At 43.8% G+C, this 26,448-nt stretch overlaps 1 protein-coding gene across 2 annotated transcripts in view; it reads left to right on the top strand.

Moving 5' to 3' along the window:
- The window catches only part of ITPR1 (inositol 1,4,5-trisphosphate receptor type 1), a 219,650-nt gene that overhangs the window by 136,804 nt on the left and 56,398 nt on the right, over positions 1-26,448 (top strand). For both annotated transcript variants that reach the window (XM_025207692.1, XM_014521334.2), the window contains one exon: positions 1,369-1,559. In XM_025207692.1, coding sequence (XP_025063477.1) covers positions 1,369-1,559 — 191 coding nt within the window. The remainder of the gene's footprint in view (positions 1-1,368; positions 1,560-26,448) is intronic.

Below are 26,448 nucleotides of genomic sequence, written 5' to 3'. Positions count from 1 at the left end.
GTTAATCGGTGTTTTTTGTGGCTCGAGCCTGCCATATTGTATATGCCTGTTTCTCCATAACAGATTGACTATTTTACAGGTGAGGCAGCTATTGCCTTTCTGGAGACGTCCCACAGTGCTTTTCGGTGAACTTTATGGGGAAGAAGGGTATACTCCCATCGCTGAACTATGGCATTGAGGATGTCCCCTAATGTGCTTTAGTTGGTGTTGCTTTTTTGAAACTTTTGAACTCTTCTCAGTTGGCTTCATTTTTTAAGTATATAGATAAGCAGATTGCCTGCCTTTATTAATTTTAAACTGTTTTTATCCATCTGGGCTATACTTAGTCAGCAAAAATGAATGCTGCTCTTGATGGAACAATTTTAAACTAAATGTGTATGATGAGCTCAAGTTTGCTTTGGGCTAAGGCAGGCATAACTTTTCTTGTATTGTCCACAGCTTTTTCCATATCTAGTGGGGGGGGGTTTTTTTTGCCTTGAGTTTGTGAGGCTTACCAAGGAAACTCACTCATTTTCATGAGTAATGGAAAACTTGCTTATGGGGAACTATCTTTAAATCTCATTATTGTTTAGTATAGTTTCCATCACCTCTGTCATGGCTCCCTATGGTACCCCTTTAAAAGTAAATGCTTTTAGTCGGGGGCCTGTCGCTTAAAATTCCATTAATAGCAGGGAAGACATTTATCAAATGGATTCAGGGGTTGGGTTGGGGTTTTTTTTGCCTTTTTAAAAATAAATAAAATGTCAGTGTCCCTATTAAATCCCTATAGAACCAATTCTTTTCTTTGTAAAACTGATGTACTTTTACCTGCCCGTGTATGGCACCTAACATTTTATCTTGCTTTTCTAATAATTAGCCGACCCCCTTCTAATTCCATAGGCTTCAAGTTGCACAATGTAGCAAGTGTTAAACTACTTAACCTTTGATGTACCCCCTTTGTTTTTTCTTCCACTCTCATCTTATACTTTCCATGGGTAAGTGTCAGTAGGGAATGATCTTTCAGGACTCAAACACCTCCATCCTCTGCATTTTCAAGTGGCTACAAAAGTCTGTTTCCAAATGGTTTAGGCTGTATCAAGCATTTCCTCCATGGCACCATTTTCCCTTCAAACTCAGTCAAGCTGATGGTTAAAACTCAGATTTCTTATTCTGTCTGGTCCGTATTTTAGCCTGTGACTTGGGGCAGAACTTGAACTCTCATTCAAAACTAATTGTTGCTGCATATTAAATAATGTGAATACATTTGAGATTTGTTCAGATTTGTTGCTTCTGTTTTGCTGAAGCATTGAATTTCATCTTTTAAGAGAATGAAAATACATTTTTGAATCTTAAACTGATTGATTGTTGTGATTTTTTTACCACTTTTAGGGGGAAGTTCTGTTTCCAGCTCAATGAATCGAGGTGAAATGAGTTTGACAGATGTCCAGTGTCATCTGGACAAGGAAGGGGCATCCAACTTAGTCATAGATCTCATCATGAATGCCACCAGTGACAGAGTATTTCATGAGAGCATTCTCCTAGCCATTGCCCTTCTGGAAGGCGGTAATACAACGATACAGGTAGGGAAATGAATAACATCAAGCTGAGAGATAAAAATACAAGTAGTTTTTAATGCTTTCTTCTTAAAATCAAACAAACTGTCACTGTTTTGAGTTGAGTGGATAATTCTAGACCAGGAGTCAAGGGAAGTTTCAGTGTTTGCTGTGAAGCAAGTATTCTTACCAAGTATGACAGTATTCAAAATTTAGGTATTTTTGCTTAATCAAGGCACTCTTGCATCAACGTAGCTAGGAATGACTAACGTCTCAAAGTTTGCTTGCCGTAGAAATGAAGTGTTTCAGGTTGTTACCAAGACAAGTAGGGGAATGCCTCGCTAAATAACGTTGCTTCTTAAATTACTCGGACTGCTTGCCTGAACCAAGTGGAGCAAGTGTAAAAGTCTATAGAAGGCTAGGTCTCAAATCAGAAGACATTTTACCTTGTGATTTATCCATTATAGCTAACTCCCTGCTGCTCCTCCTTTCATTGATTTATGTGGTTTTGTTTGGCTTGGCTTCTCTGAAAGATGAAGGCCTAATCACTTAGCACAGACAAATCTGGGGTTTATGTGCAGTTTGTGCACACAATAAAAGGGTGGTTCACGTTTCAGAAGCAGACTTCTGTTCTTCCGCACACGAAACAAACTTTTGTGGGTAAATACATGAACATAGGTTCTTGTAGCATATTTATTGCCTTTTCTTTATAGCTCTGTGGGTAATGCAGTCAAAGTTACTTAAATATTTCTTCCTAGTTGTTATCCCCCCCTTCCCCTCTTAGAAAAGTAAACTTACTTGCAAAATCTAACACAATGGACACAACTGTAATAAAAAAAAAAAAAAATTAAAGTAAATGAGTGAGTTTCTCACATAAATTCAAACGTAGCATAACTCATTTGAAATTAGTAGAATTATGAAGTATGACCTTAGCTCAGTCTTTTGTTAGGGGGGAATATTGGACTTTGCTAAAAGCCACAAAATTCTGTAGAATGGAGTTTTTATTGTCGGGATTTGCCTTGAGCAGACGCTATGGCTAAGCTGCGGCTTCCCTTAAAAACAGTGAGTTCTCCAAGGCTTGCTTCCAATATTAAGAAAAGAAATGCAAGTGATGAACGTGGTCTGCTGGACAAGAAATGCAATAAGGACTTAGGAGGACATGGGTTTCTGGGTGTTAGCAGGAGCCTTTAGTGCCGTGTACTGGTTTGACAGACTAGTTAGTTAAAATCATCCCTAAATTCAGTCTCAAAACCATGATTGGGTGTGACAAACTGCTGCTTTGTGGTGTTACATAACGTTGTTGGTCAGTGTCATTAAATGAGATGTGATGGCACAACACCGAGATACCAGACTGCTTTAATTGCTCTCTGCAGCTCCACTCTCAGTAGTGTCACCACTTTCATACATGGCAAACTTTTGCAAAAATCTAGAAGAGGGGAGGTTGGCTTCCACTGTCCTTTTTTCTCTTCCCAAGCACCATATTTAATATTTACTTTGGGAGGTGAGAGAGTATAAAGTGCTTTTCCATGGTCTGTCCAACTTGCTTTGAGACAAAGGAGTGAATGAAGCAAGAAGAGCCCCACATCGCCTTACACGTTAATAATAAATTCCATCCGGATTATTATTGCTGCTAAAGGTTCCTTTTTTCTCAAGTATTAAAAACCTGGGGCTTTCGTCTTCCTAGCAGTGGCCCACATCCTTGTGTAACCTCCCACCTCATCATGTTGGTAGGAAAATCAAATCCTTTACCAATCCAGCATGATAAACTCATTCCTTCGCTTATTCGGAAAGGTTAAAATAAATAGTGTGCATACAGTTGCTTCCTTGGTATATGTAGATTTATAGCTGAGGCTGGAAAAAAAATCCTTTGGGTCATCTAGTCGAAACAAACAGGAAAGTTTTCATGTCTGTTGCCAGAGACTCTTAGGTTAAAAAAAAAAAAAAAGACCCACCATTTAGTTTCCACTTGATGTAAATTTGCTGCGAGGTGAGAATCTGTAAAATAATTACTTGTTCAGGACCAAGCTGTTGGCAAGGGGTGGTTCTAGTAAATACTGCGCTTTCACATCCGCATGTTATAACCTTGCCAACTTCGGCTGCGTTCTAGCCTTTTAAGATGCTACTTCTGGCAAACCAAAATAGCATTTTCCACCCTCTCCCACGTAGGGGTTGCTGCCTGGTGAGCGTCCCCAGGTAGGAAAATTATCTGTGCAGCCAACAGTTATGGTGTGGGTATGGGTCGGGGAGTAAGTATACTAACAAAATGGTAGAAAAGTAGTTCCTTCTTGAAAGAGTTGGGGGCAGGACTGGACACAGGCATGGGTGAACTGGGCAGCCACCCAGGGCCCAGACAGAAAGGGGCCTGAAAATGGTGGTGGTTGTTATTTTTAGCTTTGGCGACGGGGGCCCGATATATTAAAAGTTTGTTTGGGACCACCGGGAGTCTAGGTACGGTGCTAGTTGGGGGAGGTTTCTTTCAGATGAATTGACTCTAAATGCAGAAGGACACCAAGGATCACGGCGTCGCAGACACCCAGGAGATGAGGTTAAACCCAGGAGATAAGGCATGCATGCAGTAGATGGGACTATGCAGAAAGTACCCCATGAAACAGGTGTGCCACAGATGTATTACTTGCTGAGGATTCAAACAGTTCAATTGGTAGACTGCTTAAGTGACAGGTATTAATGTATGAGGATATTCCTCAGCCCATCCTTCCTCATTTGCTTTATCCACCTGGTGTTTCTTGTCATAATGCTGGATTGTGGGCTCCCTGGAATATACAGTTTTCCTTGTACAAGGCTAAATACAATAGGGACCCTGTGACTGGGTCCTCCAGGACTTATTGCACTATGGAGAAAGACTAACTACTCTTTCAGCGTGACTGGAGTCATAAAAGCCAAATAATTAAAATGTTAATGCAGAAAAATGCTAACCACAAACCTTAACTTCTGGGAGAACAGCTGGCTTGGCATTTACACATCAAAATGACTTGGGAGGTTTATTATGTATTAAAATTGTGGCTTTGTCTCTCCTTCTCCCAACGGAATTACAAAATTATGCCTAAATTAACCACACCAAGATAAGACATCAGTTTAATATACCATTGTTTTTCCTTCCCTGTTTTCTGAAGGTGCTGTGTCTTCTTGGCCAGAAAAATACAGAAAGGCTCAGTGATGTCCTGGGAGAAACATTTCCCCTGCAGACCACTGCAGTTTGTAGTCACTCAGCTTTCAATTCACATGTTTCAACAGCAGTTTCTCACTACAGAGCAGGAAAGATTTAATAGCAGAGTGCAGAACGCTGATGTCTCCTATTACTAAGACTTAATTATTTTTACAAAACGTACCGCAAAACTTTTTACTTGCCTATTACGAAAACTCTGCTAGTCAAAATGAACAAAATACTTTTTTGTGGTCTGTCTTTGTTGTCTTCTGCTTTTTATTCACTTCCTGAAGATTTTGCAAATTAGTGAGTACTTCAGTAAATCCACAGTAAGGGCTGTGCGTGTGGAATGAGCTTCTTCTGCACTTGTAAGGAGCAGCCAGCAGAGCTGCAGTGCTGACAGTGCTAGCAGTACACATCACTCCCAATGCTGGGGCTCAACCTGGCAAGATCAGCCTTCCAGTTCTAACCTGAAATGTTCATCTGAATTTCATGGCAAATATACATGCATTACTGCAATCAGTTGAGACCAGCTAGTATTCTGAACAAGCTCATCTTATGCCGTGTCTGGATGTGTTTACTGCTTCTGTCAAGAGCCCTTCAAGACTAAGGAAAAACTGTTGGGATGTTGGCTGGTTACGTAAAAGGGATTTCTTGGCAGCAAAGCCAGAAATGTGATGTCCTTGCGTGGTATTTTCTCAGCTCCACATTTCACATGGGAAATGCGTGCAGCCTGCAGTCAAGCAGTTTTTCCACTGACACACACAGGGCTTCGCATGTGACGATTCTGTTGGGGTTAATAATGGGAGTTCCCGGGTAACTCCCTTAGGCATTAATGGCAGAACAGATATCTTTGTTGGCAAGATTGAAATAGCAACACCTATTTGTTAGGCATGTGAGCACACTCCACTTGGTATTGCTGGATGTTTTATAATGGTGAGGCATGTGGGTGAGCTTTAGTTAGATCATTTAAACAATGGGAATGCCTCTCTTTCCTAGACCCGTGAGTTTCCATGTGGTTAACTGAATGGGACAGCACCTTTTTAGCCAAACTAAACTAATTCTGATTTCTAGAATTGCCTTTATTTATCCTGAGTTTCCTTAGGAGTTGAAACGCTTATGGAAATTTTGAAGGCGCTCCTAATTAGCCTTGAAATAGCTCATTGTTTCTGTCTGGGAAGGGCTCAGATTTGCAAAGAGAGAGCTCATCAGGATTTATAAGAAAAGCAGAGAAAAGGTGAAATCAAAGGGTCCCAACAGGCCAAAGACCACACACATTAACTGTCCACTGAACTAAAAATGGCATAACCCCCCTTTGCCCCCTATCCCATTATACTTTGTATACTTTAAGGAAACCTCAGAGTAGACTTTCTCCACTGCTGCCTTCAGGAACGTGACGCAACCTCCTGTGAAATGCAGAAATAGGTGCCTTCTCAGAAATCACCTTCGATACTGTTATGTAAAAGAACAAACACGTGCGCCCTGTGCATGGCACCTGTCCCTACAGCGTGTTGTCTTCGGCATTCTCTGCAGGATTTTTCCTTTTGACTTTTTTTTTTCCTCCCCCGTGCTAACAAGCATACTTAACTTAGAGTCCTCTCTCCTTCAGAGCACATCAGAGGGTTACCCATTTCCTATTAAACTTCAACACCGTGAATTTATTTCAGCTAAAGTAAACTTAGCAAGTGAATGACAGGGGAGGAAATTGCTAAAGACTTCTTCTATAACACTTGTCTCTCATCTGCCAAATAAAAATTATATGCACCATATACTGCACCTCCTGAGAGTTTCAGGTTTCTTAGGTCTGTGGAAGCTAACGATGAGTAAACTCCCTTACATAAGTTCCTCTCCATGGAGACTTCAGTATGCTCATTTAATTAGGGATCTTCTTAAAAGTTGGTTTGGATCACACGTGACATTAATCACTCTCTACCACCCATAATTTTTAATAAGAAAAAAATAAAGCGAGGAGGATGGCTTTGTTTCAGAGCAATATGCAGCTAATATCCCTGGGAGAAGTGATGCTGTACCATTTACAGCACTAGCGGATCTGTTTTTATAGATCTGCTCCTCCTGTTACAAGTGTGACAGCCCCTAACTTTTGGTAATTCCTTCTTTCTCCGCTAATACCACTCCTAGTAAGTAAAAATGGGGTCAGGTCAAAATGACCTAGAAGCCAGGATCAGAAACTGAACCAAGCTATAGTTTAATTGTTTTCAGATGAGAAGCAGGAGTACCTGCAGGGGCACCTGCATGAGTCTTCCCCTTGCGTAAGGATTTGCTTTCAGAGGACCAGGGAGTCGCTTTGTAATGCTGTGCATCTGCTTTCTTTTCTTCCCAATTCCCATATGTGGAGCTGCTTGGGAAAGGGATCAATAGGGTACGGGGACCAAAAGAACGTGCTCTCTGAAAGGGGCACCCTTGAGAGCATGTACGTTAAGGCCTTCGTGCTGTATCCAAGAGGCAGAATTATAGTGAGATGCTGTAGGCAAGCAAAAGATAATGAATCAGCAGGCATCTAAAAGGTATGCTGAGCCAAGGTCTGGAGCTTACAGTGGAAGTGAGATTTGTTCTCCGAAAAGTGACAGTGGAAATGGCATCGCGGTTTTCCATATTTGTATCTTAATTTCCATATTATATCGGCTCTGCTCACAAGTAAAAGGTGTCAATTCTAGGTGCCAGCCTTGCAAAAGTACCCTGACGTGAGACTGTCAGGCTGGGTTCTTTACTTTGTAGGCAGCACCCATACGAATGGTCTGACAAGCTAAATCGTGGGCTCCCTGACCTCTCTGCACTCTTTTGTCTTTCAAGGTGACTGATCAGAGTTCAGTAAACACTGCATAAGTGATGCATGGAAAGGAATGGGATTGAGATTTTGTTCTCATTTGTTTGTTGCACAGGGGAGTCCCATCATAGTGGGCTCTTAACATTTAGCTGGGGCTCCGGCCACGGCAAGGGAGCAGATTTGCTGAGCATGCAGGTGCCATTATGCCACACTCAGTATTAAGAACAAAAAGCACTTGAAAGTTTCGGTTCTTGGAGGGCTCACCTCCAAATCTTGCAGGCTCCATGCAAAATCCACCTGATGTCTTTCAGCTATTCAGTTACATAAAATCCTTGTATCTAGCAATGGGAAATTGCTTGAAAACCATGCTGTTCTGCTCTGCTGTGTTGCACCGCCACTGCCCTCCGACTCGGCTGTCTCTTCAGTTGAAATTGCTATTTGGCTTCTGTTTGGACAGCTACAGCTAGCCATCAGAGCTCTGTGCCAGCTGTCAATAGCCTTTGCAGGATGGGTGCTCCTAACACCTTTCAGATACCTAACTGATTGTGAGATTGGCCGGCAGTGCCTTTTCCAGATATGAAACTGCTTCCATTCCTGAGTTTGCAGACAGCCAAAAGCAGTACCGTCAAAAGGTGAGAACTGAACCACCCACCTTACTGGGTTGTTTGCCTTCAAACCTAATGACAAAAATGGAATTATAAGCATGGTGGCATTGCTGAAATAATCAACAGTAAAGTAGTCAGTAAAACGGCTGCTTTCCATATTATTCCTGAACTGCAGAGGTCCTAGGTGCTCCCTAGCCCACTGTCTGCTAATTGCATGTAATATAAAATTCTGCAACTTGTTCAAACTTACAAAAATAGTAACATTTAACTGGATAATACCCAATTACCTAATTTTTTTCCAGTTTACCTCAGGTTTTTTATAGCATACTTAATGGTCTCGCTGTCTCGCCCAAGCAGCTACATGGGACAGCTTGCAGAGTCTAGAGGCCCAGAGTGTCAGTCTGCACCAGGCAGTTGATATTAACCCCTAAAACCATCAGCATTCAGGCAGTAAATGCAAGGTCAGGACCACTGTCATGCCTTCAGCAAAGTAGAAAGATGCTACTACACCTTGTGGTCCGTAATCATTAACACAGTGACTGGCTTGCTTATTTTGGTGCCTTACTTGGTGCCTGGTTGTCTGCTGAGCCTGAATAATGTGGAGTTGTTATACTAGGCGCATTGTCTTAATTTAATTAAAATATGTAATGTTATAATTTGTGTAAAAACTACTTTTACAAAGCAGCTCAACATTCAGTTGAAAGCGTTGCATGCACACGAAATCTGGGTGATGCAAACGCTTCAGTGGACCAAAATTTAGCAGCTTCTCAAAGGGAATGTAATGGTGAAAACGCCTTCTTGAGCACCAGACTCTGGTAGGCAGTGATCCTAAGCTTTTGCTCCAAAAGAAAAACCTGATGATCTCTGGTCCTTTCGCCCTTGAAAAACAATTACTTTATATATGCACGCGCGCGCGTGTGTGTGTGTGTACATGTGTGCTTGCATGTAGACTTGCACACGCATGGAAATACATTACGCATACAGGATGGGCAAAAACAACGCACAGGATGTGCGTCTTACATATTTAGTAGCTTTTTGATGCAAGATCATTCATTGGCAGCCACCAGTCTCAGGAGACCATGGGGATTGTGCCCTTCAGCAAACTAGAAAAATCCCCATGGTCTCCTGTAGGTTATCGGGTACCAACAAAGCTTCTTGAGTGGCTGAGGAGCCTGAAGCATGACGGGCAGACCCTCTGGCAAGCTGCATATACAAACTTGGTTGAGCTTGCACTAGCATGCCAAATACCGTTTTATATTGCCTGCCTCTGATGCCTCTTCTAGCTCATTGATGACCCTCTCCGTCTCAAAGTGATGTAGGCCCTGCTTCATGGTGGCTTTCCACTCGCAGTAGTCTGAAGCAGTTGATTCCCAGCATTGACCACCGATGCACAGCTCATAAAGGTTTTTCTTGCAGACATCAACAAAACAGTTGGGACCATCCATGTTGACGTTTGCCAGTGGTCAGCTCACCATAGAGTATGTCCTTGGGGATTCAGCCATTGCTCATACAGTTTGCGTGTCCTAACCAAAGGAGGTGTCTCTGTCTCAGTAGCACAAACATACCGGGTAACTTGGCCCAAACCAGAACAGTGGAGTTAGAGATTTTGTTGCTCCATGTTATGCCCAGGATATAGCAGAGACCTCCAAAGATGAAAACTGTTCAATTTTCTTTCTTCCATGGCACAAGGAGTCCACGTTTTGCTGTCGTACAATAGAGCATTAAGTACGCAAGCACTGTAGATGGATGTCTTTGTCAACAGAGCGAGCACTCTGTTTTTCCAAACTCTTCTGAAGTTTAGCTATGCCGTTGCTCGCCTTTCCAATGTGAGCGTTAATTTTGGCTTCCGAAGCCAAGATTTTTGCGAGACAGCGGAGCCCAAATAAGGGATTTTTTTCGATCACTTCCTGGCTTTCATCATTTATTCCAACTTCAGGGGGGTGGTCAACTTGTTGACCCATGACTACCATCTTCTTTAGGCCAAGGGTCAGGTTGCAATAATCACAAGTATGAGGAAGGTGATCCATGAGACTGCAGTCCTCCTTCTGAATGACTAACGATTGCTGCGTCGTCGGCAAAGAGCATTTCATGGACAAGAACTTCTCAGGTTTTTGTTTTTATTTTGAGATGAGCAAGGTTAAAGAGTTTCCCATTGAATCTGGTTGGAAGGTATGCTCCTTCTTAACGGCCACTGGATGCATATTTGAGGAGGACAGCAAAGAAAAACCCCAAAAGCATCTGAGCCAAGACAGCTCTGTTTGACACCACTCTTGAAATCAAGTTCTTCCGAAAGTGCCCCTCAAACTGCACCGTTCCATGCATGCCGACATGGAAGGACTTGACTCTCAGCGACTTAGGAGGGCAGCCAGTCTTCTTCACGATTCGGAACAAATCATCTCTACTGACGAGATCAAAAGTTTTGGTGAGATTGACAAGTGTTATGTACAGAGTTGTGCTTTGGTCATGACATTTTTCTTGTAGCTGTCTCGAGGACAGCATCATATATCCACCGTGGATCTACCAGATCTAAAACCACTTTGAGACTTGGAGGAGACTCTGTCCATGGGGGTCTGCAGTCTTAGCTGGATAACTTTGAACAGCTTCCCAATAATACAAAGTAAGGATATACTGCGATAGTAATTGTAATTGCTCACATCACCTTTGTTTTTGCACAGAGTGACTATGCTTGCATCCTTCGTCTCTTGAGGAACTTCACCTTTTCTCCAACACATACATATTTAGCTCGTGCAGACGGAAGAGGAGAACGGGTTTCCTATACTTAATAATTTCAGCAGGTATGCCATCTGCAACTGGGGCTTTACCATAAACAAGCTGATCGATGGCCTTTTATACTTTGTCTACAGTTGGTTCATGGTCAAGCGCTACCAGGGTTGAGAGGTCTTCAAGTGCATCAAGAGGGAAGTCACAGACCACATTTTAACAAGAACAGAGTTCTGAGTAGTCAACCCATCAGTTCATCTGCTTATTGTGGTTATTGATGACTTCACCTGTGGAGGATTTTTAAATGGACAGTCTTCCCTGGAACAGGCCCGAGAGCTCTCCTGATGCCCCTATACATTGCTTGCATATCTCCTCGGTCAGCAGCTTTTTTGGTTACTTTCACACAGTTGCAGCCAATAATCATTTGCACACTGGCTCGCTGTACATTTGACCTTTTGCTGGATCTCTTGAAGATCCTAGCCTGGAAGTTAGCGGCTAGGGTCACACCAGTCGAACCAGTCATTTGAGCTGCAATGCAAGGTACCACAGGAGTCCAAACAGTTCGATGGATAGCTCCTTTGAGCAGAACCCCTTTCTCCTCAGCAGTATTATATGGCTTAAGATATGATAGAGCCAGCCCCGGAGAGAGTTTTTTAATGAATTGAAATGATGTGCCTTCAGCTTTGTCAGCTTATTTGTAGTACAAGATCAAGAAACTCTCCTGACAACTTCCTGGGATGCAGTTTGACTTTAATGCATACCAGTGAATGATCAGTATCACAGTCTGCACTTTGATAGGATTGCATAATGGTTACATTACGGAAGTCTCTTGAGCAGGTGATAATCAGGTTGAATTGATGCCAGTGTCCAGATTGTGGGTGGTGCGAAGATACTTGGTTGAGGTTTCATGGTGAAGAAAGAATTGGCTATACATAGCTCATTGCATGAACATAGTTCAAGCAAACACTGTCCGTTTTTGTTTTTGTTTTTTTTCTTTTGCCGGCACCATTGGTGCCCAAATAGTGAGGCCAGTCAGCATGCTCAGTGCCAACCCTTGCATTGAAGTCTGTGAGCAGGAGGATTTTTTTTATTAGGTGAATTATTATTGAATGAGACGCTAAGCTCACCGCAGAAGCAGTCCTTTGATTTGGATGAAGCAGTGAGAGTTGGAGCGTGTGCACATAAGAGTTTGACGGGACCAGAGGCAGCAGTGAATCAAAGCGCCATTAATCTTTTGGAGCCTTTGCTTGGGGGGTACTTTTGCAAACAGCAGCTTTATTTTTTTTTACTGCCAAGTCAACACCATGCTGTCTGATTTCTTTGGGCTGTTTCCCACACCAGAAAAAGGTGTAGTTCTTCTCTTTCAGGCGGCCAGTGCCTGGTAGTCTGGTCTGTTGTAGGGCGACAGTATCAACGTTCAGTCTCAGCAGTTCTGCATCAATGACTGCCACTTTGCATGCATCAACAGTGACTTGGAGGTTGTCGGATATACCTGGGGTCACTCTGTGTACATTCCAACTTCCAGTCTTTAGGATTGAAAGTTAGGTTTTTTTTTCCTTGCATTTTTTTGTGGTAGCTGGTGGTGTGGATAGTAGTCTGCTTTCTGGTTGAATCTCTAAGCTCCAAGCACCCATTGAAGCATCAGACTGTGGCAGGAAAATACCTTTATTGGCTGCGAACTGCCCAGCTTGAGGCGGGCGGTAGTTTTCCAATGAGGTGTGATGACCTCTCTCACTGTCGGAGACGACCCCTGGCGCCTGGATCTATGCCAGTCGATCCATGGCTCGTAACCAGTAACTTAACACCTTTTGTTTCAACTTGTTGGCAAAGCTGGAGTAACCTCTCCAGGGCACACGAGTCTGGGCAATTGCTAGGTGATCAAGAGTTGCCCAAGCATTGGAGTCACTGACTAATCCACTGGAAAGGTAGAACTGATGCGATGTGGAGCCGGGAAAGTTGTAGGAGCTGCCAGAAAGAAGACTGAATTAATTGCCTAACTGCCTTAGGGGCTCCACTCCAGATCTTCTGTCAGGGTTTACTCCCTTAGCCTTCACTTCACCTAAAGCAATCCACAAGGCAGTGGTTGTGGTTACTGTCATCTTCATCTACCAGCTTTGCTGTTGGGAAATATCCTTTTCCACCACAGCTGCCATTAATGATCAAAGGACAACTCTTAATGATGAGAACTGCCTCCCCCACCTCACCCCTCAGGTATTTTGTAAAGGGTTCTGAAACCATATTGTTCAAACCAGGCAAGATGGATGCAACATCTGTGTGGGCAACTAATACCATGGGTCGTTTGGGGGGTTTTTTGTTTTGTTTTCTTAAATTAACATCTGCAAGGGGGTTATCAACATTTCCCAATGAGTAAAAATGTTACCTGCTTACAGTATTCCTAAGAATAGTGTCAAGGCTAATTGTGACAGACTCTTGGACTTAACTCTTCAACGCACCGCCCCCATCTCCCTTCCCCCACATGATTTGCCAACAATCCCTTTTGGGCAATAATCTCGTCCTTTTGCTTGTCTGTAAAACACCTCTTACACCATAGCAGTGATTAATAATCACTGTAGGTACTGTATTTAGAGGTTAGGTACAGTTAAGTGAAACTCCTACTGGAACGGGTAAAACTCTAAGGGTGTAGGCAGATGTAATACTTGAGCCATTCCAAGAATGTCACAAATTTGGAACCGGTTCATAATTGGCTCTGGACATGAGAGTTGGCTCAGACGTAGTTTAAGGAGTCTAAAGTCGAACCCTCCCCTTTTAGGGATTGCACTGCTGCTGCAACTCCACCGGGGTGGTCGAGAACCCAGACCCTTGTACCTTCCCTGGAGGAGTGGAGGGGTTGCCAAGTGCTGGGAGGCTGTGTGGTTCCTTATTGGTCATTCCCCTGGGGCTGTGTGCTCCAGGGGCTTCCCAAGATCTCTGCCGTGTTTCCTCCCCTGCCTTGATTATTGCACCATCAATTTTACCTCCCAGCTAGAGACCTGATGCTTTGGGATGACGAGGGAAGGCACACCACACAGCCCCTAGAAACCCGTCTACTCCTCCCCCTTGGCCCAAATGAACCTGGCCATCTGGAGCACAGATCTCTAGCAGGGAAGTGAACTTGACAGCGTGGCTTTCAAGGCAGATAATGAAAAGCCCCAGAGATCTCAGGATGTCCTGGATCATGCAGCCCCACCAGGAACTACAAGAAGAGGGGTCTCACAGCACCTCAGCATCTGGCAAGGGTAGATCCAGAGGGGGCACAGTGGTGCAGTTGCACTTCTGCTCCTTTTTTTTGAGCACTCTGTGACAGGAGCAGTCCAGTCCCTAAAGCAGATCCCCTCCCCATTCCTTCCCCATCATCCTCAGCAGCGCTTCCCCTCTCCTCTCATCATCCCTCTTCCCAACCTGCCAGTGTTGCTGTTCCAGAGGTTGGGGGCATGCTCTAGAGTGGCTCCTGCTTTGCTCCGTCTGGGCTCAGCCAGGGACAGCAACAGTGAGGGAGATGTGGTTCTTGTATAGTTTGGGGACTTCAAGGCCCTGCTTCTGCTCCCATAGTCTGCTTGTCCAGATGGGGTAGGGGGAAAGCTGGGAGTGGGGGTTTTGTCAGTCTTCCAGAGGCATCCCCACCCCCATCCATCCTATCTTCCTCAAATCTTTGTTTGCATGTGTTTGGAGTGGAGGGGTGGGGATGACCAGGCACTGGGCACAGAATGATGTGTCCCCACATGGAGCTGGCTCATGGATGGCCAGCTCAAAATAGCACTTGGTCTTTTTCCCCCCAGTGTGCTTCTGAAATGTTCCAAGAAGATTTAAGCCAGTCTTCAGTGGTTTATACATATTGACCAAGGGTGCTTGTTTCTCACACCTACACGTGGCTCTCTGGCTATCTAAGGAAGTAGGAGATGTGTTCTTTTCCCCTAGGGCCAGATCCAGCCCCTGGAGCAGTGTCATCCAGCAGGCAGGGCTCCCCATGGATCTGTGGGGATCCCTATAGGTTGTGGCTCTGTGCTAAATTAGGCATGCAGGGCAGTGTGGGGGCTGGGTGGGGGTGGCACAGGGCCCCGATCCTGGCTGGGTGGGGGGCAGTGTGGAGCCCCTGGAGTCTAATCTCAGCCAGGTGGGGATAGCATGGGCCCCCATGTTGCCTCTGCCTGGGTGGTATCAGGCCCCAAGGTCCCGTACTGCCTCTGTCCAGTGCTTGCACATTGGGAGTGAGCCACGGGACCCTGTGCTGCCCCTGCCCGGTTGGGATCAGGCATGGAAGTTTACTTTCCCGGTCGCTGAGTCTAGGCACCATATTTATGCAAACCTGGAATAGATGCTTCTCCAGAAGGATCCAGAAACCTTTTTTGCTTTGGCACTCCAATGTATTACAGCCACAAAGTACCCTATAACAAAACTGTTATCTTTTTAGTTCCCAAAATAGCCCTAAAATTTGTGTCACTAGAAGAGACTGGAGAGACGAGGTCTCTACCAGTGTGACGGCCCTTGTCCGTGGTTAGTAATTAGGTAAGTGAAATAAGGAAATGGACTTTGTCTTGCATCAGGACCCCCCTCCCTCAGTCCTTGCTAATCTGGCCGTGGGGAAGATCACTTCCTGACCCAAACATGGGGGTTACATAGTACCTCAGTCCTTAGCATGCAAGCAGTGTCCTTCAGGCAGGAGGAGCCTAAGAAGTTTTTCAGTACCATTGGGGGTATCATGTGCTGTCCAGCCAATGCCTGGTGCTTAAGGAAGACTGGGGAGGAGAGGAGGAGCAGGGGTGGGGGCAAGACAGCCTAGAAGCCAAGTAATACATTCATAGGAGAAGAATTTCTGCTTGGTCCCCACAGGCAATCAGCAGAAACCCTGAAGCATGGAATTAATACAGTATAATTCCCAGTGAAGCACTGTAATATGGAGTGAATTGCTGCTACTAAATCATTAGTGCCTTTGTCCTTATTTAAGAGTTCCCTTTTTTGGGTGTAATAGGATACAGATGTGGGCTGGGATGGGTATAAATATGGACTTGCTCTATTCCAGCTGTTGCAAGTTGCCCCTTGCAAGCAATGGATTCATCACTACTCCTGCATCCTAACATCATGCTGAAGCTTAGCATTGCTGCTGGAAAGACAGCTTGCTGCTCTCAAATTGAGACACATTCCTTATATTGGGATGTTTATACAGGTGGAAATTAGGAGAGGGAGCTATATGGGAGTCTTGCCTACTAATCCACTCGTGGCACGGGCTATTTAGATGTATAGAGCAACTGTATGTACTTTAGAGCTATTGCCATGTCTCTCTCCTTAAGAGACCAGGGTCGCTTCTCTCTATGGTTAGGTACAGTTTTATAATAGCGTGGAATATAAAATGCATTTGGCTAATTCTTTATATGTAACCAAATATCCCTCTGTCTGTGAAATCCACATGTCTTTAAACTTTTAAGATGATCCCTAGCAGGATTAAAGTCCTCCACAAGCAGGCAGAGACAAGCTATTCAGAAAAACAAGGTCATGCTGCATTTTTTTTTTTTTGTAAGCACAGGAATCAACAAAGAGATGTTATATAACTTCTATTTATATCCTACTTGCTCACTAGCTGCAGGCATACAAGAGTAGCTGAGGAGGGAATTTAATGAGCTCTCAGGGCTTGCTCACCTTCCAGAGCTGGTAGGAGCCAGCTTGTTTTTGAAGTGCGTCAGCAAATGAAACTGGTGGTGGGTGGGTGGTTTGGGTAGGTGGACTGACTTGTTGCTATGGTTTTTCTTTAATTCCCCTGTCTCTCAAGATTTTACACTTTTTTTTTTTTTTTTTCTCCTCTTTTTTGGAGTCTGTAGACTTCCTTGTTTCTCACACCTACACTTGGCTCTCTGGCTATCTAAGGAAGTAGGAGACGTGTTCTTTCTTTTGCATGGATTTAAGCACATGACCCATCGTGTGCACGTGCGTGCAGGAGTAACTCAAACAGGCCTCTGTGTTGAAGCAGGTCAGGGCCCCGAGTCTCCCCTGCTCGGAGACCCATCTGCTCCCGCGTCGCAGGAATTTCAAATGGCAAAGTGAACCCTCACCTTCCTACCTGTAATTCAGCCGTGTTGTTTTATTTGTGTCTCCTCATCTCTGCTCGCTTCATTGTCTCTGTGCTGTTTTTTTACCTGGGTGCCTCCTGTGAATTCACTGCCAGCCCTAAATTGGAGACTAGCAGGGTTTAAAATGCTGCAGCAGAGGAAGCTCGTCTAATACAAGGGCTCTTCCAGAAATGAGTGTCTTAGCTCTCCCACTTGATTTCATTTTATTGCTTGAGGGGGAAGAGCAGCATTATTATGGGTCTGTTGCTAAGCAGCTGTGTCCCTCTCTCCAAGAGTCTTCTTAATCAGATTTGTTGTTAGGACAGTTTCCAGTTCAGAGTATAGCCCTGCAGGGTAGCATCAGCAACGCAAGTATTTGTGCGGTGGTTGTGGAAGACGTAGCAGGACATTCCCTCCGCGCTTGCAGCAGTTAAAGGAAGCTTTACAGTTCACAATGAGAATTGGCTAGTGAGATCGTTCTGATGATATTCCTTATGGGTTTAATTCGGGCTGCAGAATGCATTCACTGTGCGAAATGTTTCAGCGAACAAACTTTGTTACATGGGTCTAATGGTATTATTGAAGCTACCGAACGATGGATTTTTTTGTTTTGTTTTTGAGAAATAAGTGCATAAGGGCTTAACAGACAGAAAAGTCAAAAGTGTGCATGTGTGTCTGTACTTGCATGCACGTGCCCGGCGGGGGGAGGGATAGAGTTGAATTTATTTTATGTGGAGATCCTGGTTAGCCAGAGCATAGACTGTTTCCCATTCTGCACTCAGTGTTACCGTCACCATTTGCAGGTTAAAATATGCAGCATGGTTGCTTGCATGTAGTCCAGCTCTGAACAAGACCTGGGCAAATGAGAAGCTTAGAAGATGCACCAAAGTTTTTTTTCAGTGATTCCTAGTGGTGGTCTGTCTGCATAACCAAGTCAACGTAACTTCCCTTTCAGTAATTTCTTTCTAACATCAAGGTGAAGTAAAATACCCCTTGATTCAAGCACAGCTAGGTAAGCTTTTTCCAGTACTGAAGGGACCTTCTTGGAAGTATCCCTGCCTTGTCATGTTCACACTTTCTCGTGACCCAGCATCCTTTGATTGATATCTGGTTCTATTTTATGGGCAGGGTAGGGCGTTTAACAGTATTTCAGTACAAGTCAGTGAACTTTTGACAGGGTTACCTTCTTTGAAAGAAGAAAAAAAAAATCCTGGATAGCTCTCTTCTCCAGATTCTTACCCTGCCTATTAATGGGATCTCTCCTAATTGATTTGAGGTAGTCATGACACCAGTGCTTTGTGAAGCCCCAGAGGCATGGTCCAGAAAACATTCTGTCCTCCGCATGCCAAAGATACTGCTTCGTCTGGATGCCAGCCCCCACGCTTTCTGAAGGAAGGGCGATCCGATTTTCAGAAAGAAGAGCGAGTCTGAACTGACTTAACTTGCATACAGTATTTCTTAAATGGGTTTTGATTATACTTTTCACAACATGAGCGTGCAAACAGAGCCTATAATAAAGCCTGTAATTACCAAGTCTGGGAACAGAAGCCAAATGATCTGATGCAAGAAGCTCACGTTAGTTTTTCCTGGTTCTTGGTTCACAATACGAATGACTGAGTTTCAGGGCAGGTCTAGCTAACAGTTAACTGAATAGGTTAACAGGTTCCCAATAAAGGTGACAAATGTGTGCACACGCAGACATGAGCACAATCTGATAAGCCTTTGAAAGGTGAGAACCAGACACAAGCTGCCTTCAGCTGGATCATGGCACTCGAGGTTTTTCTATTTGGCACTCCTCTGGCAGTTCAATATATGGCACCTGGTAGTTAAACAAATTTACTGTGTGGAAGTTAGCTTAGTCCGTATTAACCTTCATCATGCTGAAGGTATTTCATCATGCTCTAAAATAAGCGTGGTGCTGCTGTCAGTGAGTTTAGAGCCTGCCCTGTAATTCTGCCTCAATCTACAAAGGGCAGATCGTTGGCTTTTAATGGTTAACTAATCTGTTTGCTACCCGTTACTGCATGAGACATTGAAGTATTTGTGCTATTACAGTTGGCCTAGCTTTGTACTTCCACTTCTCAGGGCTCCGTACATTTAGCTACCTATCATTTTTGCCATTAGCATTAAGGCTGTGCAAAGCTTCGGTCCCTGACTCGATTCGAATCTCCGAATTGAATCGGAACCCTCCAAATAGATTCGGCCTCGGACACGACTTGAAATGTTTTTTGTACATACCTCAAGGTACCAGGCGGCTCATGAATGCTGCGATGCTGGGGCAGATGGAGCATCCCACAGAAACGTGGGGGGCTCCCCAGCTAGCTTGACAGCAGGCTCGCAAGTGGACCAGAAGCATTTCCGGGTCCGGGACCCCCACGCCCCCGGCTCGGTGACTAGTGTCTTGTGGGTCTTGGGGAGGACCCGGGGTCCCCCTATGGCTGATTATTAAGCTGGGGGGGGGCAGTCCCCAAGTGTTCTCCCTGAAGGAACTGGAAGTAGACCAGAAGTAGGTCCAGTCCACTTCCAGGTACGCTGCCAAGGACACGGGAGGGGGCCCTTCCCGCACTCTTGTGGGACACTCCATCCGCCCCAGCATCGCAGCATTCACGAGCTGCGCCTGGTACCTCCAAGATGTGTAGAAAAAACATTTAAAGCCGTGTCTATGGCCAAATCACCGATTCTCTGAATCGGCATCAAATATTCAAATTCGGATTCAGCCAATTCAAATTGGGGACTCTGATCCAAATCAATTAATCGAATAGCTGTCCCCGATTTTGGGGCCTGTTTCGCACACTCCTAATTAACATATGGTAAACCTTTGGGATTCTGAGATGCACCTGAGATTGTCAAAGTTCCCATTGTTTTGTGGAAAGGGGAAGATGATACGGTGTGTTGAAATTATTATTATTTTTTTTTTATTTTATTTTTTTTTTTACTAATAGTTTTTAGAGAGGAAGATGATATGCTGGACAGTGTCACAGAACTGATGGGTGTTGGAAAAAGTGCTTGAGGATTAGAGATGAGCCTCTGTAGCTGATCAGAAATATGTTGGACATGTGACTATATTGTATTGTACAAGTACCTTCATGGAAAGAAAACAGCAGGAGCTGGAAGATATTCTTATGCAAAAGACAAAGACAACCCCACCAAAAAAGCCCAACTTCTCTTTTCCCCACTCCCCGTGGGCATTGCACCACCCCCAGCCCCCAACCAGTTGTTTGAGGCTGAAGCTGGACGAATTCAACTAGAAAATTAGGCACACATTTTTAATACTGAGGATATTAAGAAGAGGAACAGATTACGAAGGGATTCCTCACTACTTGATGCCTTCAAACTAAGGCTGGTTGGATGCCTTTTTGGAAGAAAGGCAGACCAGGTTCTTTGGGTAAATCTGATATATTTTATAGGACCAACTCATAATTGGAAAAATTCTTCTTTGCAAGCTTTTGGGTATTAATACACGTAGTCAGGCTGAGGAAGCATCTGCAGTTGCTCTGTGCTCTTCCTGGATAGAATGGATAGTAAAGAAGATGGAGGCTGGTCTGCATGCAAGAAAGCCAGTCAGTAAAGATGTAAATTGAGGAGTCGGTGGGTGAGAGACGGGTTTGGGGGTGGGGGCTGGAGAGAAATGGATGCAGCTAGTAAATAGTGGAGAGGTACCTGGAGAGTCAGATTTTAAGCAGGTTATAATGTGTCATAAATTCAATGTCTATATTTAGTCCATGATTTTTTGTATCCAGTAGACTTATGAAGTTCGTAGGCTCATCTGTGAAAGGTATTTTGTAAATTCCCTTTGAGGATTAGAACTGAGAGATTGGAGAGAGTTGACTTCATTGTGAAACCACTGGGTATTGCATGGATTTCCAGTGTGCGTTCATTCTGGTGCGCAGTTGTTGTTTGGTCTCTCCTATGTGTTTTCGACCGTGGCATTTGGTGCACCGGATGAGATGTATTACATGTCTGGTGGTGCCACTAAAATCCAAGAATGCTGAAGGCTCCGTTGTGGGGGTGTAGTAATTGTGGTGGTGGAGATGTGTTGGCAGGTTTTACATTTCTTGTCATGGCATGGTCTGGATCTATTTGATGTGTTTTGGGCCGTAGGAGGCTTGCTTCTGGTGATGAGGTTAGCCAGATTTGGTGCTTGTTTGAAGGTTAGGATGAGTGGTTCTGGGAAGATGTCTTTCAAGAATTGGATCTTCTACTATAGGTTGAAATTGTTTGAGGATTTTCTGTATCGGTTCTAGGCAGGGGTGATACGTCATAACCAGGGGTGTGCGATTCGTGGGGGGTTTTCTTCTGTACCTCAGCAGTTCTTCACATGGTACTGGGTGGCTCTTGCAAAAGTGTGATCTCTCTCTCTCTCTCTCTCTCTCTCCTCTCTCTCTCTCTGGAGGGGTGTTCTCGTTAAGTGAAAGCCTTTTTTCAGATTTGTGAGGTGACGATCACAGGTGTTCTCAGTACAAATCTGATGGTATCTGAGGGCTTGGCTGCATATTACAGCTTCCTTGGTGTGTTTTAAGGTGATAGCCGGTTCTGTGCAGATATGTGCATTGGTCTGTGGATTTCTTGTGTATCATAATCTGTATTTTACCATTCTGGATAGTGATCATTGTGTCGTCATTTTGGAAGAAATGTAAGGGCCTGTGATTACACAGGAGGGTCGGACAGACTGATCTAACATAATTCTTTCTTCACTTTATTTATAAGCGAATTATTATTTTTATTACAGTCGTACCAAGAGCCTCATGTTGTTCTTCCATTGAGTTGCTTTGATTTTGGCTCTAGACTTTTTTCCTCCAAAATTTATTTTCTACCCACAACCACAGTCAAGGTGTCAGAAAAGATAATGGGCTAGTAAACCTTTCAGTAACTCTATTCAGACCTGAGTAGAGCAAAGATGGAAGAAGGCTTCTTGTTTGGTTTAGGAGGCTTCTATTTTCGGTAGCCCCTAGGAAAAAGCAATGAGGAATTCATTAATAGAAGTTTCAGTTTCTAGATTTACTGAAAAATTCTGTCTGCTGGTTTTTTGGGTGTTTTTTTTTTTTTTTTTAAATTAATGGGTTTTTTGGGGGGCTTCTTGTATTTGAGCTGGTTATAAGGATCAGCCTTACCTCCATGAGTAAGAATGGTTACTTGTGCTGGATTTGCTCTCCCTTTCTGTTCCCATTAAATGAAAACAGCCACATGCTAAGTGTCAAAATGTGGAATGCTATAAAGATGGATGAAAGGTGTCACACCCTGTGTACTTTGCTGAGCGGTGATGCATTCGTGGGAACAATCTGCTTTAGAAATACAGATTTTTCCATGATTTGCCTACAGAAGCTTGTTAAATTGCACTGAGAAACAAGGAAAAGGTAATGCTCTTCTCCTGGAGAATCTAAAGCCAGAGGTTTGTAAGTTCAAAGGCAGCCAGTGTAAATGCAGCTGAAAGCTAAACTTTGGAAGTTTAGTTGTGAATGGTTTGTGTGGGTGACTGCTGATCCCCATTTGAAAATGCTCGTAGGAAACCCTCCCTTGTCTTTTAATTTTTTTTAACTGCAATTGAAGATCTTGTGTTGTCATATGCATTTAGTATATGGAACTGATAGGGAATTTTTTCATGCTGTGGCTATAGCAATTGATCATGATTACCCTACCCCTGTTCTGGTGTCAGAAAGAAGTCTGGATTTGCTTTAATTGGCTGGCAGTGTGCCACCGTGCTTTGAGATCTTGCATTTCATTGATGTTCTAAAGCTGCCTGTACTGAAGTCGGCATCGATGAAACAAACCTCATGACCTCCTCCATCATGTGATATTTCTTGTTTCATGGCAAAAGACTGTTATCAAACAGAATTTTGTCTCGTTAACATTTTTTATATAAGCGGACAACATGTAGGTTTGGTAACAGACCCAGTCCTCATGACTAAATCCGTCCTTGCAGTCTGCTCCGTGTAAATATTTTATTAGCAAAGTAGTTCTCCCACTGCTGAAGCTGTGGGGATGCTGTGCAACAGACTTAAACAGCAAATAAACTTAATAAAAATATTTGTGGTTCTTATTTCAAATTTGGGGGGTCGATCTGGAAACGGGGGCAGAGAGGGAAGAAAACGTATATGGGGCAGTTATCCTATTTTATTGGCCAAGACAAGGGGAGGTTTCTTCTGTACAGAGACGTGGATTGACTGGGATGCTGCTGAGGCATACCAGGGGAATGGTTTTCAAAGGCTGAGCTGCCCGACTCGACAATTCAGAAGGGTTCTGCACCTGAGTGCTAAATGCTGCAAGACAATCAATGTATAATGCCATATGGGGGGGCCTAGAAGGCAGGAAGAATGCAGGCTCCTGGAGGAAATTCTTCATGTATCTACAGTGAAGACATGGAAAAGCAGAAGTTGGCCCGTGCATCTGTGGTTTGCTAGTAACTGTGTAAGGCAGAGGCTGGGTGCAACAGGAGCACAGAAGTTCATAGCAGGGTGCAAACAGTGGGGTAGGTTTGAACTACCCAGATAGTCGTTCACGCATCTCACTTGACTCTCATATGCAAGTCATTCCTACATAAACTTTTAAAGGTGCAAATGCCAAAGGACCATCTGGGCTCCACACTTTGTGGTGTTGTAATATGCTGCCTTGGAGTCCCGTTCTGTGTTTAATGATCAGGTTCAACCCATCCAGTTCTATCCTGTGGGTCAAGCCCTTGCTGCTGGTAACGGTCCTGGTTTGCATGTCCCGTGATTTGAATCCCTCTGCTGGACGAAACAAAGAAAGGAAGCAGGCCCAGAGTCTGCGAGCCGAATCCTGCTTTCGTTTTTCACCTGTTGTTCTGCTGTGGTCAAAACAAAGACTTTTTTGACTGACTTAAACTTTCTGTTCTACTTGGTCCATTAAGCCCCAGTCTATCTACAAGGAGGCAGTACAGAGTCAGGGGGAACCAGTGTAGGCTGGGAACTAGTTTGGGTGTTGCCCTATGCTAGAAAGGTGACTGTTATCTTCAAATACCTAATTACAGAAAGGATGGAGATGGTCTTTTTTCGGTGGCCAGAGGTGACGGAACTAGGAGCAGTGGCAGCAGAGCAAATTTAGGCCGGAAATTCAGAGAAGCTTTATGACTAAGGATGGTCTGGCGTTGGAACAGGCTACCTAGAGAAACTGTAGAATCTCCATGCTTGGACGTTTTCAAGGGCAGGTTGAATAGACATCGTCTGGGGCAGTTTAATCAGAGATGATCCTGCCTCGAGCAGGGGGCTGGATTAGATGACCTTGTGAGGTCCCTTCCTGCCTATGATCTCTTCCAAGTTATGCAACGTGAGCTCTGCTCTTGGGCTCACGGTGACTTGCCTGTATGCCCCTTTATTTTGACGAGAGTGAATGCTCGTTTTGGACAAAGCCACTGGCGCTTTTAGGATCAAGTAAAAATGTATTAGCTCTTACACCACAGAGCATTAACCTGACTGCGTCTGCCTCGTCAGCAGCCAGGATCCTGGTCACAAGATGTTTTATGTTCAAGTCAAAATCCTGAAGCTTTTCGTAACCGGAATAACACCTCCATCTTATGGTGTTGTCCCAATTTTTTTCCCCCTTCATAATAAAGTATGTTTCTAACATAGATCTAAGATGGTATCTGTAAATAAGCCTCTCTCTCATAATTATCACCTACAACTACCTGCTCAACCACAACTTGCAAGATCACACCTCTTAAAATACAGTATCTTGATAGCTGGCATGTGGTTGATTCATATGTGTGAAGGTGTTAGGTATTCTGACCTAAATTGAAACAATCATTTTGTGACAGCCATTGAATACAGGCACGGCACACACAGAAAATGCTTTACTGGAAATGTTCTTTTTACTAGGTTGGTTTTTTGTTTTTTTTCCTTTGAAGTGCAATGGAAAAGTCTGCTGTAGAGCTTGAAAAGACAACAGTCAAATCTGTTAGCAAATAACAATTACTCATATACATGGTATTTCTTTAGGGCCGTTCGTGCAGAAGGTTGGGGTTTTTTTTGTGCATGTGTGTGTGTTTTTTGTTTTTCTTTCCTTCACCAGTTTCATCGAAGGAAGGCTTTTCTGAAGTGGAGGTTCTTTATATATGTAATCAGCTGACATTAGACGCTAGCCCGAGAGGCTGAAACTCTTATTACTCAAAGAACAACTTGGGAGGCAACACGCATTCTGTCTCTAGCTGATGCTTAGTTTGATTAGTTATAAAACATTATTAGTTGCATGTAAGGGCCTGGTTCTTGCTTACTGTCACTAGCAGGAAAGTAGCATGTTCCAGCTACCTGTTGTACTTCCATTTTTCTAGCTGTCTGTAAATTTGAGAGTCCCTGCTTCGAGAAGTTGTCAGGTTGTGTTCAGAAGGCCGAAAACACATTGGCGAGGAGGTTGAGTTTTTCTTATTTTAAATTAATAGATCCTGTCAAGCAGTTCTGGTCAGTCCAAAATAACCAGTTTAAAATGAACAATATATTTAATTAGTTTTTAATTTTGTTTTATTTAAATAACGGCCACCTCATTTAAACAAACAGATGTGTTCTACAAAGGGAAATCCCTTTTACAATCTCGTACCATCGCATTCAAATAATTGATTTTTTGGGTCAGAGAGAATTCTACAGATCGCGTTAAGTGACACGTACACTCAATGGACTCGCGTGTGGTCTAATACGCTCGGAAATCCTTTTGGAGAGTTGGTAGTTCTTGTCTGCTCCATGAAGCCTCAAAGCAAGTTGCATGCTTAGCACAAGGCTCACTTCATCTGGAACTAGATACTGGGAATATTGTTACTGCTTGTGCCACTCCCCTGCTTATTCCCACTACTTTCATTATTTTTACCTTCCTTGTTTCTTCATGCCATGAAGGGTCCAGGTTATATTAGCACACAAGGCTTTCTTTTGGTCACCTCCTCCCCCCGGGTCATAGATTCGTAGATGTTAGGTGCTGGAAGGGACCCCTTGAGATCATCCAGTCCAGCCCCCCTGCGCTTGGGCAGGAAAGGCTGCTGCGGTCAAATGACCCAAGCAAGGTGAGCGTCCTGACTTCTTTTTTTGAAGCTATCCAAATATAGAAGGACATCCTGTCCTACATTTGCATCATTTACAAATTCCATGAACATGTTGAGCATTTTGTTGATGATCAGAGGTGGTTAAGTATGATGGCACCTAAAATCAGTCCCAAGGTTACTTCATTTCTATACCTTACGTCTCCAGTTTATACTTGCTTGTTGCCAGTTATTCAGCCTAAAGCACTGTGTTAATAGTTCTGCAGCTTTCCTTGCCCTGGCCCTACCCCTGTCCTAATACCATCAACATCTGTTGGTAGCAACAGGTTGGTGGGTTAGGGCTGGTTTTCTCTAATGTCTACTGCTCTTACAGGAAATGTCATCTGAATACACAGCGGGGAAAGTGTTCCCAGGGGTTATATTGTTGTAAGCGGCTCTTGCCCCAAATGGGTGCTGACTGCGTTCCAGAATGAAACTATCAAAGCTAATTAGCTGTTGAGGTGCACAGTGCTGTCTCCCTGGTAGACCAGCAGTTCCTTGATAGATCTGTAATAGCTCAGCATAAAATCTGCCTAATAAAAAAATATCTTACAAGAATTTTTTCCAACTATTTTAAATTACTTTATTCCA

Source organism: Alligator sinensis, unplaced genomic scaffold, assembly GCF_000455745.1.
Source record: "Alligator sinensis unplaced genomic scaffold, ASM45574v1 scaffold984_1, whole genome shotgun sequence".
In the NCBI taxonomy this organism is placed as follows: Eukaryota; Metazoa; Chordata; order Crocodylia; family Alligatoridae; genus Alligator; species Alligator sinensis.
The sequence above is the reverse complement of the archived record's forward strand: the minus strand, read 5'-3'. Positions and strand labels throughout refer to the sequence as shown.